At 43.6% G+C, this 16,916-nt stretch overlaps 1 protein-coding gene and 1 pseudogene across 4 annotated transcripts in view; one reads left to right on the top strand and one right to left on the bottom strand.

The window, feature by feature from the left end:
* Nucleotides 1-8,834: 8,834 nt before the first annotated feature.
* LOC111158407 (anaphase promoting complex subunit 1) overlaps nt 8,835-16,916 on the bottom strand; it is a 101,336-nt gene continuing 93,254 nt past the window's right edge. For all 4 annotated transcript variants that reach the window (XM_022520400.1, XM_022520401.1, XM_022520399.1 and 1 more), the window contains 2 exons: nt 14,570-14,704; nt 8,835-9,207 (listed from right to left, as the gene is read on the bottom strand). In XM_022520400.1, coding sequence (XP_022376108.1) covers nt 9,092-9,207; nt 14,570-14,704 — 251 coding nt within the window. In that variant the 3' untranslated portion in view covers nt 8,835-9,091. The remainder of the gene's footprint in view (nt 9,208-14,569; nt 14,705-16,916) is intronic.
* Nucleotides 14,791-16,750, top strand: LOC111158371 (annotated as a pseudogene).

The following is a 16,916-nucleotide window of genomic DNA, read 5'->3' on the forward strand; positions in this document are numbered from 1 at the left end:
CGCCCTGAGGGGTTCCCGCCATGGCCCTTGGATGGGGCAGGACCTGCAGCCCATGTGGGACACTCTCCCCACCTCTACTGACCGTTTGCCTGCCTCCCATGTCCACACAGTACCTGCTTTCCATGGTGGTGGAGTACTTCGGCCGTGTCGGGCTGCCCGGCCACCTCTACAACAGGATCCACTTCTTCCTGGCCCTGTGAGTGCTGCCTCGGGGATGCTCTCAGTTCTGCCCCCCAGCCGCCCATCCCACAGCCTCACCACCCCATCAGGATGGGCTTGGCCATGCCTATGCACCTGAGGGTCTCAAGTGGTGGTTCCTCTTGGCCACAGAGCACACAAGGCTCTGTGGGGGGGAGGGGAAGGCAATGAGTAAGGTCATGGGGGAGGGGAAGGCTGCAAAAGTAGCCAAGAAACATCACTTGTTGCTCAGAGACTGAGTGACCAGAGGGAGAAGCCCCAGGGAAATGGCGAGAACCCTGGCCTAGGCCAGGCACAGTGTGGGCCCCACAGGCTGGGTCCCGAGGATGGTCCTGCTGTCCCTCTGGAGCCAGACTCCCCGCAGATAGGGCTTCCCGGACCCTCCTTCCTGGACAGACCGCCCTGGGCACTGGGTTCTCCGGTGTGACCTCTGCAGTTTCTCCTGGCCATGCTGCCTGAGGCCAGCCCTCATTTGGGCCTGACAAGCATCCCCCCTTTCCCCACGGCAGCTACATTGCCTCTGACATGGAGGAGGACAACCCCACATCCAAACGGAGCATCTTCCAGTTCCTGCTGGGCAGGGAGCACTGGCCAGAGCTCTACAAGGAGTTCCTGAAGTTGAAGGTGGAGTTCTTCCATGCAATGGGGCACCGTGCCTGGGTCACCCCGGAATTGTGTGAGGAGGTCTGTTGGGGACCTGGGCGGGGGGGGGGGGGGCGCACCCCAGTGGTGGGGCTGTGCCCTTGCTCCAGGTGCTCAGGCTGCTGTTTCCCTTTCAGATCCAGGCCCAGAACCCGCATCACTGGGTCTGGAGTCGGGAGCGCCAGTGCGCCCCCTAGGTCCCCGGGGAACAGAGCGGGGGCTGCAGGTGGTGCAGGTGAGTGCTCTGGGGCTCCGCGGACAGGAGGTCTCCACCTTCTGTGCCCCTGCAGTCACCTCCTGGGCTGGTGGGCATGAAGGGGAAGCAGTACAGCATCCCTTTGAGCATATTAGCATCTAAGGGCTCTGAGAACTCCCGTGATACAGAAAGTAATTACCTGTGTTTATATCAAAACTCTCCAAATGCATTTGACTATGGAATCAAGTATGCAACACCAGATCCCGATTTGCATATCAAAAAAACTTTTTGGGAAAACTCCTGGAAATGCTGATCTAAATAATGAAAACCTCTGTGGGGTTTTGATCGGAGTTGAAAATTTTAAATAAATAAATGGAATACACTGAAGTCACCCTTTCTGGAAAGGGGGGTTGTTCCCCTGGTGGCTCTTTGGAGGAAAGAGAGAGATTAATTTCAACACGTCATCAAAAGTGGTATGTGTTTACCTCCCACATGAAGCAAGCTTAGTAGCTGGGTCCCTGAAGGATGTGTTAGTTTTGTCTTGTCACAGGCAAAAGGAGCTTCTAGGGCTCCTGGTCTCTGCAAAGATCAGATCGCTGGGGGAAAAATGGCACCAAGCACCTGGAGAACTGTGAGAAAGCACACCGTAGATGCCACATTTATGAAAGTGGACGCTTGGCCAGCACCACGCTCTTTAGAACATGTTTTCTTTTGTTTAAATTTGGTTTTTATTTTTGGGTTTACTTGAAGTTGGAGGGGGAGACCTTTGGTGAAACACAGAAGGCACCCTTTGCCTGGGGAGATGGTTATACCAGAATAATCTTGTGAACTGAGCCACCCCCCCCACCTCTTTGCAGGGTGTGACGGAGCCCATTCTGACCCTAGGAAAAAGAAGGTCAAGTGTGCTCTGTGATAAACCAAGTTTGGGATAAAGTTTAATTCATCCACAGGCTTCTTATTTGAGGACCAACAACTACTATATATGTCAGAATCTCAAATTCCAGAGAAAATGGCATTATTGCCGTAATAAAAGAGAGACAAATAGTGGCTACAGGGGCCACTCTTGGATCTGGTCACTTACACAAGCACTGAGGGGGGGCAGCTGATTTTGCCTGAGCCCCTTTCCAACATGCACCTGTGGTGGTGCACTGAGAACTTCCTCACCCGGGAGTCTGCCTCCCGCTCTGATCTCGCTTTCTTTTCTTGTAGCTCCCACCCATCCCCTGCCTCTCCTGCCCCAACACTAAGCTGCTGCCTCCTTGGCAGGCTCCGGAAGGCACAGAGGGACAGCACTGGGCCTTCAGTTTTCCTCAGACCTACAGGAAGGAGGGTGTGGGGACAGTCAGAACCATGACAGCCTGAATAGCACAATGGCTCCCCAACCTTCCAGTGAGTGTCAGCCTGCAAAGGCCCTGACCCATGGTAATCTGGAAGAGTGTAGTAGTAACATGGAGGGGGGACCAAAGGAGCCAAGAGACCAGAGCAGGAGCCTCTGTGGAAACTTGAGAATCTGGGAGAGAGGACAGAAAGTCTGGGAAGAGGCCTGGATCACTGAGGAGGAGGCCCCTGAAGGAAGAGGCCAAAGAACTAGCTAAAAGATGGTGAGGTGAAGAGAAGGAGACAGGAAGGAGGGAGAAACACATGAGGAGAGAGGATACAGGATGTGGCCAGCCTATTCTAGGCAATCAGCATCTTGGGGACAGTTGTCCTTGGAGGCTTTCCTGACACTGGTGGGGAATTCCAGCCAGGAGACTAGAGGGAGACATGGAGCTCACTGATGTGTGGATCTAATGCTGAAACAAGAATGGGAGTAAAGGGGGGAATCCTATGCCATCATAGGCTCTGACATCATTGAAATAACCCAAGTTTCAAAATGAGAGGAGAAGGGAGAGAAGAAAGGAGGATGTCATGAACGGATGGATGCCTGGGGGACAGGTGGGGAGGTCCCAGGGTGCTACTGAGGCCAGAAAAAGGCAGTGGAAGCTGAGGTTAAAAAAAAAAGGGAGGGGGGTGACTGGAAGAATCCTATACGGATATTAATGTTAAATGTATGCACAAGAATACAATCATCCTGAATGCCAAATAAATGAATATGACAAATTTTAAGAGGAAAAAAAATCAAAGTTACATGGTAAATATAAGAAATATAGTAGAGGGGCGCCTGGGTGGCTCAGTGGGTTAAGCCGCTGCCTTCGGCTCGGGTCATGATCTCAGGTTCCTGGGATCGAGTCCCACATTGGGCTCTCTGCTCAGCAGGGAGCCTGCTTCCCTCTCTCTCTCTCTGCCTGCCTCTCTGCCTACTTGTGAACTCTGTCAAATAAATAAATAAAATCTTAAAAAAAAAAAAAGAAATATAGTAGAAATATAATACAGAAACAATTAAAAAATGAGATTCAACTGAGATCAATCATATTACTTGTATGAATAAATCTGAACTCACAACTAAAAGACTTTCAGGTTGATTCACAAAGCAAAAACCAGCTCTGTCAGATTATCCTTAGATCATGCTGAGGTGCTAACAATGAGATGAGGGCGTGGGGTGCACCATGCAAATACCCTCCAATAAGAGTAGGGATTGTGATCTTGATACCAAGGAAAGGAACATTCAGATGCAAAATCCTTCAGAGACGTGGAAGAACACTTGGGATGGGGTTGGGGGGCAGGATCTCGGGGCAGGTGCCCAGTATTCCAGGCAATTCCACAAGCCTGGGCTGGCCCACCGCCTCTCCATGTGCTCAGTGATGCTCCTAGAGTTTATAGCACTCTTGACAGATAGATAGATGGGTGGATGGATATACAGATGTATAGATATGTATAACTATTCTAGATAGGAAGTCTAATTACTGGGCAATAATTGCAGTTACCAGACAGACACTGTCTAGCTCTTCATCACTTTTTTCCCATAGAAATGCCGGATTTGCCACGAAACTGCTTAGACTACAAGATGTCCAGGAACCTCACAGTCAAGCAGAGACAGAATATCCAGTCTTGTAAAAAGTTGACTCCCTTCAGGAAGCAATACAGTTGCTGTTCAACCCCGACTATCCCATGAGGGCTTAGCATTTTCTTCCTGAGTCCTCTGGAACTTTGCAATTGCAAATAATCATAGCTCTTACTATCTGTGACACCTAGTCCTTGCAGCCCCAGAAGGCCAAGGGAGAAACAGGCTAAGAGGTGGTTTCTCTCCTCACTCATGCATCTAGTGACTCAGTCTTGGGAAATCTGGCACAATACGGGGCCAACCCACACCGTTTGGGTTACTCAGCTGATGAAAGACCATGCATTCTTCCTTTAGTCAGGGAGTCCTCTCAGTGTTAGGGAGAAACCCAAGGCCACTCAAGGGGGGTCACTGCCACTGTGGCCTGAGTTTGGTCCCATCCAGATGAGTTAGTGTACGAGTTGCAGGACTGTCATAAAATGTTGGTGTTAGAGCACACCTGAGGGTGTGATCATGGGAAAGGAAAGTGAACAGCACCGGGGGCTCAAGAGATAGCCAAGGGGCTAGAAATTCCATGAGCAAAACCAGGGGATACCAAGTGGTGTGAGTGGCTTTTATGGGACTTGGGGATGGGGCTGATTTCACACCTGGGTCATTATGTCCCACCTAACAGCACAGGGTTTGCTCAGGGACCCAAGCAGAAAGGGTGTTGATGAAGGGAAGTAGATGGAAATGTTTAGGGAGCAGAAGCCTGAGAAGCCCCGGCAAAACTCATCCGGGGGCGGGGGGACACCTGTCACAGCTGGTGGTGGCTGCAGCCGGGTTTGCACCATCTGCCCTCCTGGCCACCCGTGACCCGTGAAGCCTTGGCTACCTCTTCCACCTCCAGGCCTCACGTGGGCATCTCTCACTGGCTCCTCCCAGTGGCACACACTCAACCTGGCCCCACACAGGAAATAGCTGGAGGCTGAGCAGCAAGGGGAGGAGGTGGTGAGGATACTGAGTTGACATCCAGTCCAGGCAGAGGGCACGGATCCAGTGAGATGACCCGAATGAAAATTAACTAGAGGAGAGAGGGAGTTCGGAGCAAGAGGACACCAAGATGACAAGATAGCACCCACACAGCCCTCTGGGGTTTTGCAGAAATTTCAAGTAGGGGTTGGTGCTCATCTCCTCTAGATCTTACCAGGGAGAGAGACTGCAGCTGGGGATGCTAATTACAACGATTTGCTAATGATTCTTCCTTCAATTGTTGAAGAGCTATATACATTTACCCACACTTCAGTTGATGAGATTATCTTCTTAATCTCTGCACAGTAAGCAAACACAAGCCTTGACTGAATGAAAAATACGCACGAATATGAACACAAGACAAATGAAAGAACATGGGCAGCACTAACTAGCTTCCAGACACTGTCCCTGTGATAAGTCCCCCCACTGACATGATTACCCAGATCACGATCTAGCACGTCTGGGTTCTGGAAGCCCATGGACTACAGCTTCCCAAGGCAGCGTACCTGAATGTAAGACCAGAGATGGATCCATTAACCACAGAGACAAGGAAACAGATTTCACACCTAAGTATTGGAGTAAAAGCAGTGGAAATTATGAATGTGCATTTTTTAATAGATTTTCACTGATTTTATTGAACCTGGTATAAATTTTTTTCTAAATTTCCTATTTCATGTTATAATGTGCCACAGAATAGGAAGAAACATTTTCAGCTAAAAGAGACGTTTTAAATTAAGATGGTTGTTATATGACCCAGAAAGCAGCTCACAGGACTAATTTAATTCCAAGAAAGTACACAAAGGTCTTTGTTTTTCTAAAGATGCGCAGAGAAGGGAAGGGTCCATAAACTCTGGTGCAACATCCTCCTAATTTACGTTAATCTGCCTCTTTCTCAGCATCTACTGCACTAAGGGAGGGAATACTGAACCAGATTTGGGGGTTTGAAACAGTATGGTCTGAAAGCCCAGGCCTGTTAGGGGTTGTGACAGGAGCAGTGCGGCCTTAGGCCAACCCACCACTTTCCTCCCTGAGCCTCAGGAGTCTCAGCTATAGAAAGAGGGGCAGAGAGATCTTCCACTGCTGACCTTTTATGCAGCTGCCTGAAGACAGACAGTCCTGCCATCTGGGCAACCCTTACTCCCATCCCAGCCTCCCTTTCATTGAAGGACAGAACATGGAGCAAAGCAAGAGGATGGCCCACAGGCAAGTTCATCCTTAACCACAAGCCAGAATTAAGGATACGGTTTTAAGGGCTTTTCTTTCAATTTAGCAAAAAAGACTTTCCCACAGTTTGTGACTGATGAGAAGCAAGCAACGTATTTCAGAATCAGGGAAACCTGGCTGGCCCTGGGAAGCAGGAAAAGCCAGTTACATGGTTATATGCAGGGTGACTCCTATGTGCTGACAGAGGCCTCCAGCCTGGGGGTACCCTCTTAGGAGCTGCCCCTCCAACCTCCCCTCTGCTTCCCTCTATTGCTGGTTGAACACTACAGATACTGGGGGTACAAAGGTGACCAAATTCCATCCCCTCCCGCATAGCTGAATTGGAGAGATCTTTATACAACTTGGCATTTTCTACAAAATGTGGTATGAGGATGGAGGAACCCAGAAGACAAGGCCCCAGCCCTATATGCAAAAGAAATATTAGTTAATCTATGTACTACCAACTAAGTCTTCCTGGTTTGGATCTCAAATTGCTCCATGGCCTTCCAGCTTCGCTCAGCTACCAGCATCCTCTCCTGACTTCGGCCTACTCCTGTCTTCAGATTGGACTTTGACATAGCTTTCCTCGGAATACATGCCACACACACAGTCCACAAATCCACTCCTCCGGCAATTCCTGCCTGGATCCACATGCTCTGGCTTCTACTCGGAATCGTAGCTCCCAAACTCTGGCCTGTGCCCAGCAGGCACAGTGGCCTCCCACCAAATGGGTCTGTACACCAATCAAGCTGAGAGATGAGAGGCCGCCTCCTCCTCCTCGCTTCCACTGGGCTGTCAAAAGATCTCTGAGCTGGGATCACCATAAGCTAAGTTGGCTGGTTCTTAGACAAAGGGTAAAAAAGTGGCCTTACTGAAGATCAGGCAGCACTGAGGGGAGCTCTGTAAGGCTTAACCCAACAGACGCTCCTGCTAGGGTCTGGCGTCCATACGTCAGAGCTACCCACAAGTTCAGGCCTTCACCTCTTCGTAGGACATCGTACTCAAGGGAGGGACACCGATATCAGCCCTCCCTTGGGGGGTGTTTGCAACTATTATTTAATTATGCCCATCTATGGAAGCATGTGTAGCTGTGTAAGTAGAAAAGATGAATGTGGGGTAAGTTAGGAACCATATTGTGACATTAAGTAACCAGTACTCACCAGTGGCTGTTCTCCTCCCCTTCATGGACACATGGAGGAGGAGTCACACGATGTGGATTGATCTACTTCCTGCCAACAGGCTGTGACTGGAAGTGACGTGCCACTTCTGGGCCAAAACCCTTAGGAGTCAGACACACTTCTCCAGCTCTTCCCTTGTCTTAACTGTGAGGGGCCGAAATATTCTAGATGGTGAGAACTACTTTCCAAATTTTTTGAGAACCCATAAATAGCGAGAATTCATTTGATGATCCTAGCATGTCTGCTCAAAAGACTGCCCAGAATACCCTCTTTGCTCCCTGTTACCTAAACACTGGGTCTAAACTACAAAGAAAATGCTGTGTCCAGACCATCTGCAATCTTGTATTCTGCTCTTTCTTTTAGAAAGCCTGATTATTGCTTTTGTTGACAACACTCTAATGACTGTTCTCCCTCATATATGAGAATACATAATGTGCAAGTAACAGTCTCTCAAGTCATCATTCAGAGAAAGGAATACAAATCATAAACAACTGAGACTGAAAATAGCAAAAGTTGCCTGGATACTGAGTTCTTAAAATCTTGATTCAAATGGAATTTCTGTAACCTGGTTTTTTTTCAATTACATAAAAAACTAGCTAAGTGTGAAAGGGAAGCACATTTCGTCCTCCCAGGCAGCCGTGTCTTACCTATGCAGTAATGCCGGAGCAAGTCCCTGGAGCAAGCGTGCAGATGGAGTACTGAGTCTAGAGAGAACCCATCACCACTACAGGTGTGCCCCCCCAACACTGCAGAAGCAAATGCCACATGGGTTTTTGCCAGAATCTCAATGGAAACGTTTCTGTTTGCTTTGATTTTTACACTGAGAGCTAAACAGCAAAATTCAGGATGTGGAAATGTGAAATCACTGAATGGATCTTGCCATTTCTACTAATCCAGCTGGCCATTCGGGAAGTGCAGGGCACACGTCAGGCACTGGACAGCAGGGCGTTTTCTTCTTCCTCTTCGGGAAACCTGAAGCTGCAGGCCTCTCTTTTGGAATATCTTTCATCATTACCTACTCTACAAACTCTCCATACAGATGTACATTCTCTAAATCTTGGGTGGGAATGGACCATCATTTATTTTTAAATGCAATTTCTGAAGACCTCTCTTAGTAGCAATTGCACATTTTCTTTATTTAGAACAGGCTTCACGTTGACCCATTCCTCATTAGGGTATAAACGTCCTGCTGTTGAAGGTGACTGCTCATACTATAAGATGCCTAGCACTGTCACAGAAAGTACACACCAAGTTTAGACCCAAACATTGCGACATCTTAGGAGATGCTAAAAAGCCATTTTCTTGCTGCAGAGAATAAAACTTGATGACACAGCTTCTTTAAAAACCTTGCAAATTTAAACATAGTCACTTCATCTGAATCACCCTAGCTGGAAGACTTAAAAAATGAATATCCACCCCAGCCCCCACTGCTCTACTCTCTGAGATCCCAAACTAAAATAACCAAGAGTTTTGAAAACAAACCAAAAAACTTTATTTACAAAAGTAAATTTTAACTCACTTTTATATATCATATAATGTTAATGCTGACAGCAACAGAGCCTCTGGAATATTTAAAACACTTGGATTTTAAAATACATTGAGGTTTGTGCAGCTCATTCCCCACTAGTTATATTATAAAACTTATAAATGTTTCTTTAGCTTTGTTGTTTGGTCATGTTTTTGTGCAGAAGTCACGCTTCAGGGTAGGTTTGCCACCAGACATGATCACATAACCATTGGCTGTGGATTTCCAAGAAGCAAAGGAGCCAATCTTAGCAAAGCTCGCACTGGCATTTTCAGCTGTTTAAATTTGAAGAGGAGTTCAGCAAAGCTTGTGCTCCCTAAAGAAATGGAAATGGGGGGGAAAGTCAAACTTCTATATAAATTCAGCTGTACACACCCCTTTCAAGGAAGCTTCAGAAACATAATCACATTTAAAGCTACATTCTTCCCTTTGAAAACAACCCAAAGGTAATATTTAAATTATGAATTTCCCGAATGCACTGTAAAGTATAATTTGATATAAAAATGTCAAATGTATCCTACTCTGTACTTCAAAAAGTGACCTGTAACTACATCTGAAACTGTTACTATTTACATATTACTTAAATATAATTAATAAATGTGCCTGTCTACTTTCAACTACCATAATCTATACACTCCAATACGTATCTAAAAAAAAGAATAAAGGCTTACAATGAGTAACACAGAAGTTAGTCTAATGCCTCAATCTCCAAGAAGCAAAGGTTCTCAACTGTGGTCCTACAGATTCCAACATAATTCACGTGGAGTGGAGCCTGGGCATCTGGAGGCCTGAAGGCTGCCCCGGTGATTCTGATGAGCAGCCAAAGTCAAGAAATACCTCTCTAAAGGAAGTAGCAAGTATATAACCTGAAAATCCTATTAAGCATCATCTTCCTTTTTGCCTCCATCCTACCACATATAATGGTAAACCATTCCCTCTCTCCTAGCTCCAATATATATGTGAATATGGTCCCTGTGACTCTAGGCCACAGGAAGCAACCTAGCAGACATGCAGACACCAGAGGCATGTTCATGATCATGGGACCTCATGAAGATGAACAGAAACGTTTCACAATGTGATCATGTGGCTCTCTGATTAAGGCACGACTAACACAAGAGAGAGATCTGCTACATAGAATATGAGGGAGGCAACTACTACTCCTGTTTCCTTTCATTGACTGGCCTCTGCCAGCCAGCTGAATTAAATATTCAAAAAACCTCAACGGAAATTTAGACAAATTTCTTATTTAATTGTTATTCTATGGTGTTCCCCAGACCTTACTAAAACCCAAGCACAGAGAATAAAAACATCCAGGAAGATATGAAACAACTCCAACATACTAATACACTGTGGAATGTAATAGACCATTTACATTCAATGCGATACTGAAATGGTTAGGTTTAAACACATCATCTTGCTCTTCGCTTTCTATTTGTTCCATCTGTGCTCTGTTCCTCACTGTCCTCTTTTAAAAGGATTACTTTTTATGACTTTTTATGATTCCACTGTAGCCTCTTTGTTGAAGTAAGTTCTGATTCTGTTTTCTTACTTTAGTAATTGCTTTATGACTTCCAACATACACATTTAAATGATCAAAGATTACCTTTGATCTCACCCAAGATGTCACCAAAATGAGATTATTCTACTTCACATACTAGCATAAAGGCCTTCCCATAGTACTTCCATTTCTCCCTTCCCAGTCTTTGAGCTACTATTGTCCTATTTTTCACTCTGCATGTTTTATCAACTCCATAGCACACTGCTGGTATTTTTATTCTGTCAGTGGTCTTTAAAAATGTATTTTTAAGAGAAATAAACCTTGCATAAATAAACCCATGCCATTACCATTTCCAGTGTTCTGCAATCCTTTGTGTAACCCCCCATCTCCATCTCATATTATTTTCCCTCTGCCCAAAGGACTTAATTGACAACATTTCCAGTAGTGTGGGTCTGCTGGTGACGAATTCTGTCAGCTTCTGTGTTTCTGGCATTATTTCATGGTCACTTGTTTTGAAAGATATTTTTGCTGGGTATAAAACTCTAACAAGACATTTTATTTTCCTCTGGGTCCTTTACTCCACTGATCTATCACTTAAATTGCTTCCTATGAGAAATACACAGTCACTCTTATTTTTATCTCTGTAACATGTCTTTTTCCTCTAGCTGCTTTTAAGACTTTTTTGCCATCAGTTTTGGGCAATCTGGTTATGATTGCCTTAATATAACTTTATTCATATTTCTCATGCTTGAGATTCACTGAATTTCTTGAATCTGTGGATTTACAGTTTTCACCAAATCTGGAAAATTTCCAGGTGTTATTTCTTCAAATATTTTTTTCTGCTGCACCTCTCCCTCCCTCAATTTCTCTCTTCTTCAGGGACTCCAATCACATGTGAATTAGGTGTTTTAAGTTCCACAGCTCACTTCATTTATGTTCTGTTCCTCTTTTTCCTTCTTTTACTTTTGCATCTAATTTTGGACAGTTCCTATTGCTATGTCATCAAGCTTGCTAATTTCTTATTATGGCATGTCTAATCTGCCCATTAATCCCATTCGGTGTACTCTTCATCTCAAATATCGCATTCTACATCTCAAAAAGTTCAATTACAGTCTTTTTATATCTTGTATGTTTCTTAATGTTCTGAAATACAGAATAGAGTTACAATAACTGTCTTAATGTCCTTGTCTGCTAATTCGAACCTCTGTGTCAATTCCAGGTCAGCTGTAATTGTTTTTCATCTCATTGTAGGTCCTATTTTCCTGTTTCTTTGTATACCAGATATTGAGAATTTCACCTTGTTGGGTATTGGGTATTTCTGTATTTCTATGTTTTTGAGCTTTGTTCTGGAATTACATTTCTTGAAAAAAAGTTTAATCCTTTTGTGCCATGCTTTTAAGATTTGCTAGGTGGGACCAGAATACACTCAGGTCTATTTAGTCTACAGCTAAATACTTCCCACTACTAGAGCAAGACCATTCTGCGTATCTATGGCCCCTTTAATTATGAAGTTGTGGGAACAGGCATTATTCCTGAACCTATATAAGCAACTGGTAATGTGTGTCCTCTAATCCATGTAGACAGTTCTCCCCCAACCCTCACATAGTTTCTTCTCATTCATGTGCTGACCAGTAAGTACTCTTCTGATAGTTGAGAGAGACCCTCTGCAGATGTCTGACATTTTCTCTTTGTGTAGCTCTCTCCTCTCTGGGATTTCATCTTGTAAACTCTAGCTCCTCTGGTCTCCCTGTACTCTCAGCAACATGACCTCAACTCACGGAGTCTCTCAGGCTCCACCTAGGTTCTCGATCCCTCCCCACATCTGGGACCGCTCGAGGTTATAATCTGGGGCAATCATAGGGCATATCACATTGTTCTTCATCCTCAGGGATCACTGTTCTTCATCACCTAATATACAATGTGTCAAAAGCCACTGCTTCATATGCACTGTCTAGTCTTTTTGGTTCCACAAAGGATAGCAAATCAAATCCCAGTTACACCATCCTGGCTGGAAATGGAAGTCTATGCTTGAAAACTGTTTCCTCTTTTATTTTTAGTAGTTTGACTATTCTGTGACTACGTGTGGTTTTCTTCATATTTATCCTGCTTAGTGTTCACTCTAAGTGGATGTCCATTCTCCATTTTTAAAAATTTTTAGCCCCAGTCTCTTCAAACATTGCTTCTATCTCATTTTCTCTCTCCTCTTATTCTGGGATCTCAACTATGTGCATGTTTGATTTTTTCACCATATTCTACCATGCTCCTTTTCTGTATTTTCAACCCAACTTCTGTGTTTAATTTGCTTACTTTCTACACACCTGCCTTCTGGTTCATTTATCTGCTGTGTCTGATACACCACTTAATCCATACACTGAATTCTTAATTTCAGTTATATTTTTCAGTCCTAGAATTTCCATTTAACTCTTTCTTATTGATTCCAGATTTCTGGTGGCATGCTCTATCTTTTCATCTATTTTCTTGGTAATATCAGTTGTAGTTATTTTAAGACCAATCCAGTAACTTTTATCTAGGTCACATATAAGTCAGCTTCTGTTACCTTCTTTTCTTGTTATGTCTTGTAATTTTTGATTGAAAAGTGGATACTGTGTATTAAAAAGTATAAAGGTTCAGGATATATTTTGTTCCTCCTAAGAAGGTTATGGTTTCTTCTATAAGGCAGGCAGAATGCAAACAGATTTCTGTTCTACTTGAAGCTAACTTTAGGTCTTCTCGGTTTCACTTTTTACCTTTACTCTTGGGGCTTGGTCCTGCTGTGGTAATGGCTGGGATGCTTATCAGAGCCACTTCACACCTGAGCAGCCCTGGAACACTACCCTTTGTCTCCCTGGCACTATGCTGTTGCTGAAATCTTTGCTCACATCTTTAGTCTCCTGGCTTTTGCTAGATTTCTTGAAGTCTTATCCTGTGCATGTTTAAGATTTGGTATGGGTCTCAAGGAAAGAGTACATCCAGGTTTTTGAGTTATTATTCCTATTATTCCCTCCTACCAGGGATTTAGCTCAAGTTCTAGATTCTCAGGCAATTGTTAACCTAACCTCTGGCTACTCTGCCCAGTAGCACCACTGCCTTTTGCTGGGACTCTATTTGTGCTACAAATTGGCAAATTCCTTTGGAAGAAAGCTTGAGTAAATATGGAGTTTCCTCATTATGCTTCCCTTCTCATGGGGACTGTGGCTCCTCAATCAAGTCTGGCCAGCATGGTTGCTACCAATTCCTTTAAATAGCTGTTTTATGTGATTTGTCAAACTTTTGTATTTGTTTTTGAGGGAAGGTCACTCCAATATAAGCAATTCCATCATGGCTATAACTGGAAGTCTCTAGAAAGTACATTCTTATCCAAGGTTTTCAAAACAGCAATAAACTAGTAATGTTATTAAATTTTAAATGATTAAATGGAGCAATCTATGCTCTTCTTAAAAACAATTTTTGAACCCTCAACTAGTAAGCACAAATTTGAAAGTGATAATAATAAGGGTGCTTAGAATTAATTCTATTTTAGGATTCACGTCACTGGGCAAGCTCCATATCTAATTACATATTCTGAAAAATACAGTGAGGTGTTAATATTTTAAACTCTGTATCATAAGAAACATTCAAATTCATATAAAATCCAGGTACCTGGTCATTTTAAAGCTTTATAATATTAGAAATTAAGATTATATGATTAAAAAGAAACATCCAGGGGCGCCTGGGTGGCTCAGTGGGTTAAAATAAAGCCTAGCCCCACTTCGGGCTTTCTGCTCAGCAGGGAGCCTGCCTCCCCCCCTTCTCTGCCTACTTGTGATCTCTGCCAAATAAATAAAATCTTAAAAAAAAAAAAAAAATCCAAACTAAAAACCGAAAAAATGAAGAAAATTAAAAATAACTTTAATAAAAATTATGAAAGAAAAATAACATAACCATTTAATTTATTAGTATACACTGGTGTTTGGGGCTCTCTGAAGAACCCATCCTTTTCTGAATGTAAATAAAAGTTTATGCATGTATAAAGTTCAGATAGTCTTTTTAGAAAAAGTTCTCAACAGTAACACCCAAACATGAATGAAGACCAAAACCTAACTAGATAAAATAACTCACTAGAAAGGCCTCCTACCAAGAAACTTAAAAAATAAGTGAGTCAATAATACAGGTACTGAAGAGGATTTAGATCTGCAATTACCTTCTAGTCCTATAGACGGCAGGTGCCATGGAGCTGGTACTGAGTGGTAGACGAGGAAACACGCCAGCATGCTCAGCTGAGATTCCTCAAAGGGCTGCCCACTGAGGTAGGCGTGCACACACACATCACCCCCAGCTGTGAGAGAAACACAAATGGAACTGAAGCAACTTGTTTTCTCATCTAGAACTCATTAAGCACTGACCATACACCAGATAGGTACTATGCTGGGAACTAGGGCTACAGCGGTAAGCGAGACAGAGTGCCTATCACCACAGACTGTGAAGTGTTGTAAGGGACAGAGACATTATACAAATAACGACACAAACATGAATAAATAGAAATTGTGATGAGTGCTATAAAGGAGTGGTGGTCACTGAGGTTTCCTCTCCAGACACCCACTTTAAAGCCCCTCCTTCCCTGCAGTATACAACATTTGAGGGGACTGACTTCAGGTCCAGAACTGGATCCTGATTACTATTAGCCAGACTTTCTCAAACTTTAAGGCACATTAGAATCACCTAAGCTGATTAAAACAGATGAGTGGGCCCACATCCCCAAAGTTTTTTAGATGGGGTCAGAAAAATTACATTTCAAACAAGTTCTCAGGTGATGCTACTGTTGCTCCAGAAATCACACTTTGAAAACCACTGGTCCAGGACAATCAAGGCAATCCCATTCTCAACCCAATGACTGGTTCAGGAACTGGAAGACCTAAGCTATTCAGTAAGAGGCAATCTCTGCCACAGGGACTGACTGAAGAATGTGTATGGGTTCCAATTCAAGCCAGAGACATGAGATGTTTGATAACACATTTGCTAGAGGCCTCTGAGAAAGAAATTTCATTGTTATGACAAAGCTCCTAGAAGCAACTCTATTCTTCTCTGCAAAATTGAGCTTGAGGAAAGGAACAGCCATTTTATTACCACAAGAAAAAGAATTCTGAGGATAAAGCCATGGCACAGAGTATAAATAATGGAACCTCAGAGAAATGGAGCTGAAGGCACTAAAATAAGATGATCCTTAAACCACCTTACCTATTCCAACAATGTAAGCTTCTATGTGTCCTTATTGTTTAAGCCAAGTTCAGTTAGGCCCTCTAGTACTTGTATACAAAGGCATTTTGATACATAAAAGTTGGGAGAGGGGAAGGAGAAAGGGGGCGGGGAAAAAGAAATAAAAATGGCAGGAAAGTTGCCTGAAGTAGTGTTGTCTTAGAAGGCCTATGAGAAAGGGGGCACTTAAACTGAGGCTATAAGAATGAATATAAGTTGAGTAGGCAGAGAATGAAAGAAAAAGGTTGTAGGGAGGGAAAGCAGCATATTTAACAGTCCCAAGAAAGAAGGAAAAAGAGAAATTACAATTGATTAAAAAAAAAAAAAAACTACAATCATAAGAGACTACTATGGACAACTACACACCAACAAATGAGACCACCTAGAAGAAACAGATAAAGTCAAAGTCCTAGAAACATATGTCTGAGACAAAACATGAAGAAACAGAAAATCTGAATAGACTGATTACTAGTAACAAGACTGAACTGGTAATCTAAAACCTTCCAATAAGCAAACTCCAGGACCAGATGGCTTCACTGGTGAATTCTAGCAAACATTCAAAGAAAATTCAACACATATCGATCTTTCTCAAATTCTTCCCAAAAATCGGAAGGGAATGCTTTCAAACTCATTTACAAGGCCAGCATTAGTCTAACACCAAAACTAGACAAGGACACACACACAGAAAATTACACACCAATATCCCTGATGAACATAGATGTAAAACTCAACAAAATATTAGCAAACTGAATTCAAAAATACATCAAAAGGGGTCCCCACCATATCTCTGGCCACGGTTTCAAAAGACCTCACCAAAATCCTATCTCAAATGGAACATACCATGGAAACCATGATGTGCATGTTCCCCAGGTTTGCTGGGGATAAAGGCTACTTAACAAAGGAGGACCTAAGAGTACTCACGGAAAAGCAGTTCCCTGGATTTTTGGAAAATCAAAAAGGCCCTCTGGCTGTGGACAAAATAATGAAGGACCTGAACCTAGACCTGGACCTAGACCAGTGCCGAGATGGCAAAGTGGACTTTCAGAACTTCTTTTCGCTAACTGCTGGGCTCACCACCGCATGCAATGAGTATTTTGTAGTATACATGACATGGAAGAGAAAGAAGTAGGAATCATTCAGGAACACTCCTGCCCGATGAGAGTTCTCCCAAAGGGACTCTTAAGTAGTCCCTTAAGGAATCTGCCCCATAGCTTCCCCCTGTATAAAGGATTGCATGAACAGGCCAGGATCCTCTGAAAATGTACAAGTAAAATCCAACCATTTGACAAGCAGAG

The sequence above is a fragment of the Enhydra lutris genome, unplaced genomic scaffold (assembly GCF_002288905.1).
Source record: "Enhydra lutris kenyoni isolate GAN:26980312 unplaced genomic scaffold, ASM228890v2 scaffoldscaffold59, whole genome shotgun sequence".
Taxonomy (NCBI): Eukaryota; Metazoa; Chordata; class Mammalia; order Carnivora; family Mustelidae; genus Enhydra; species Enhydra lutris.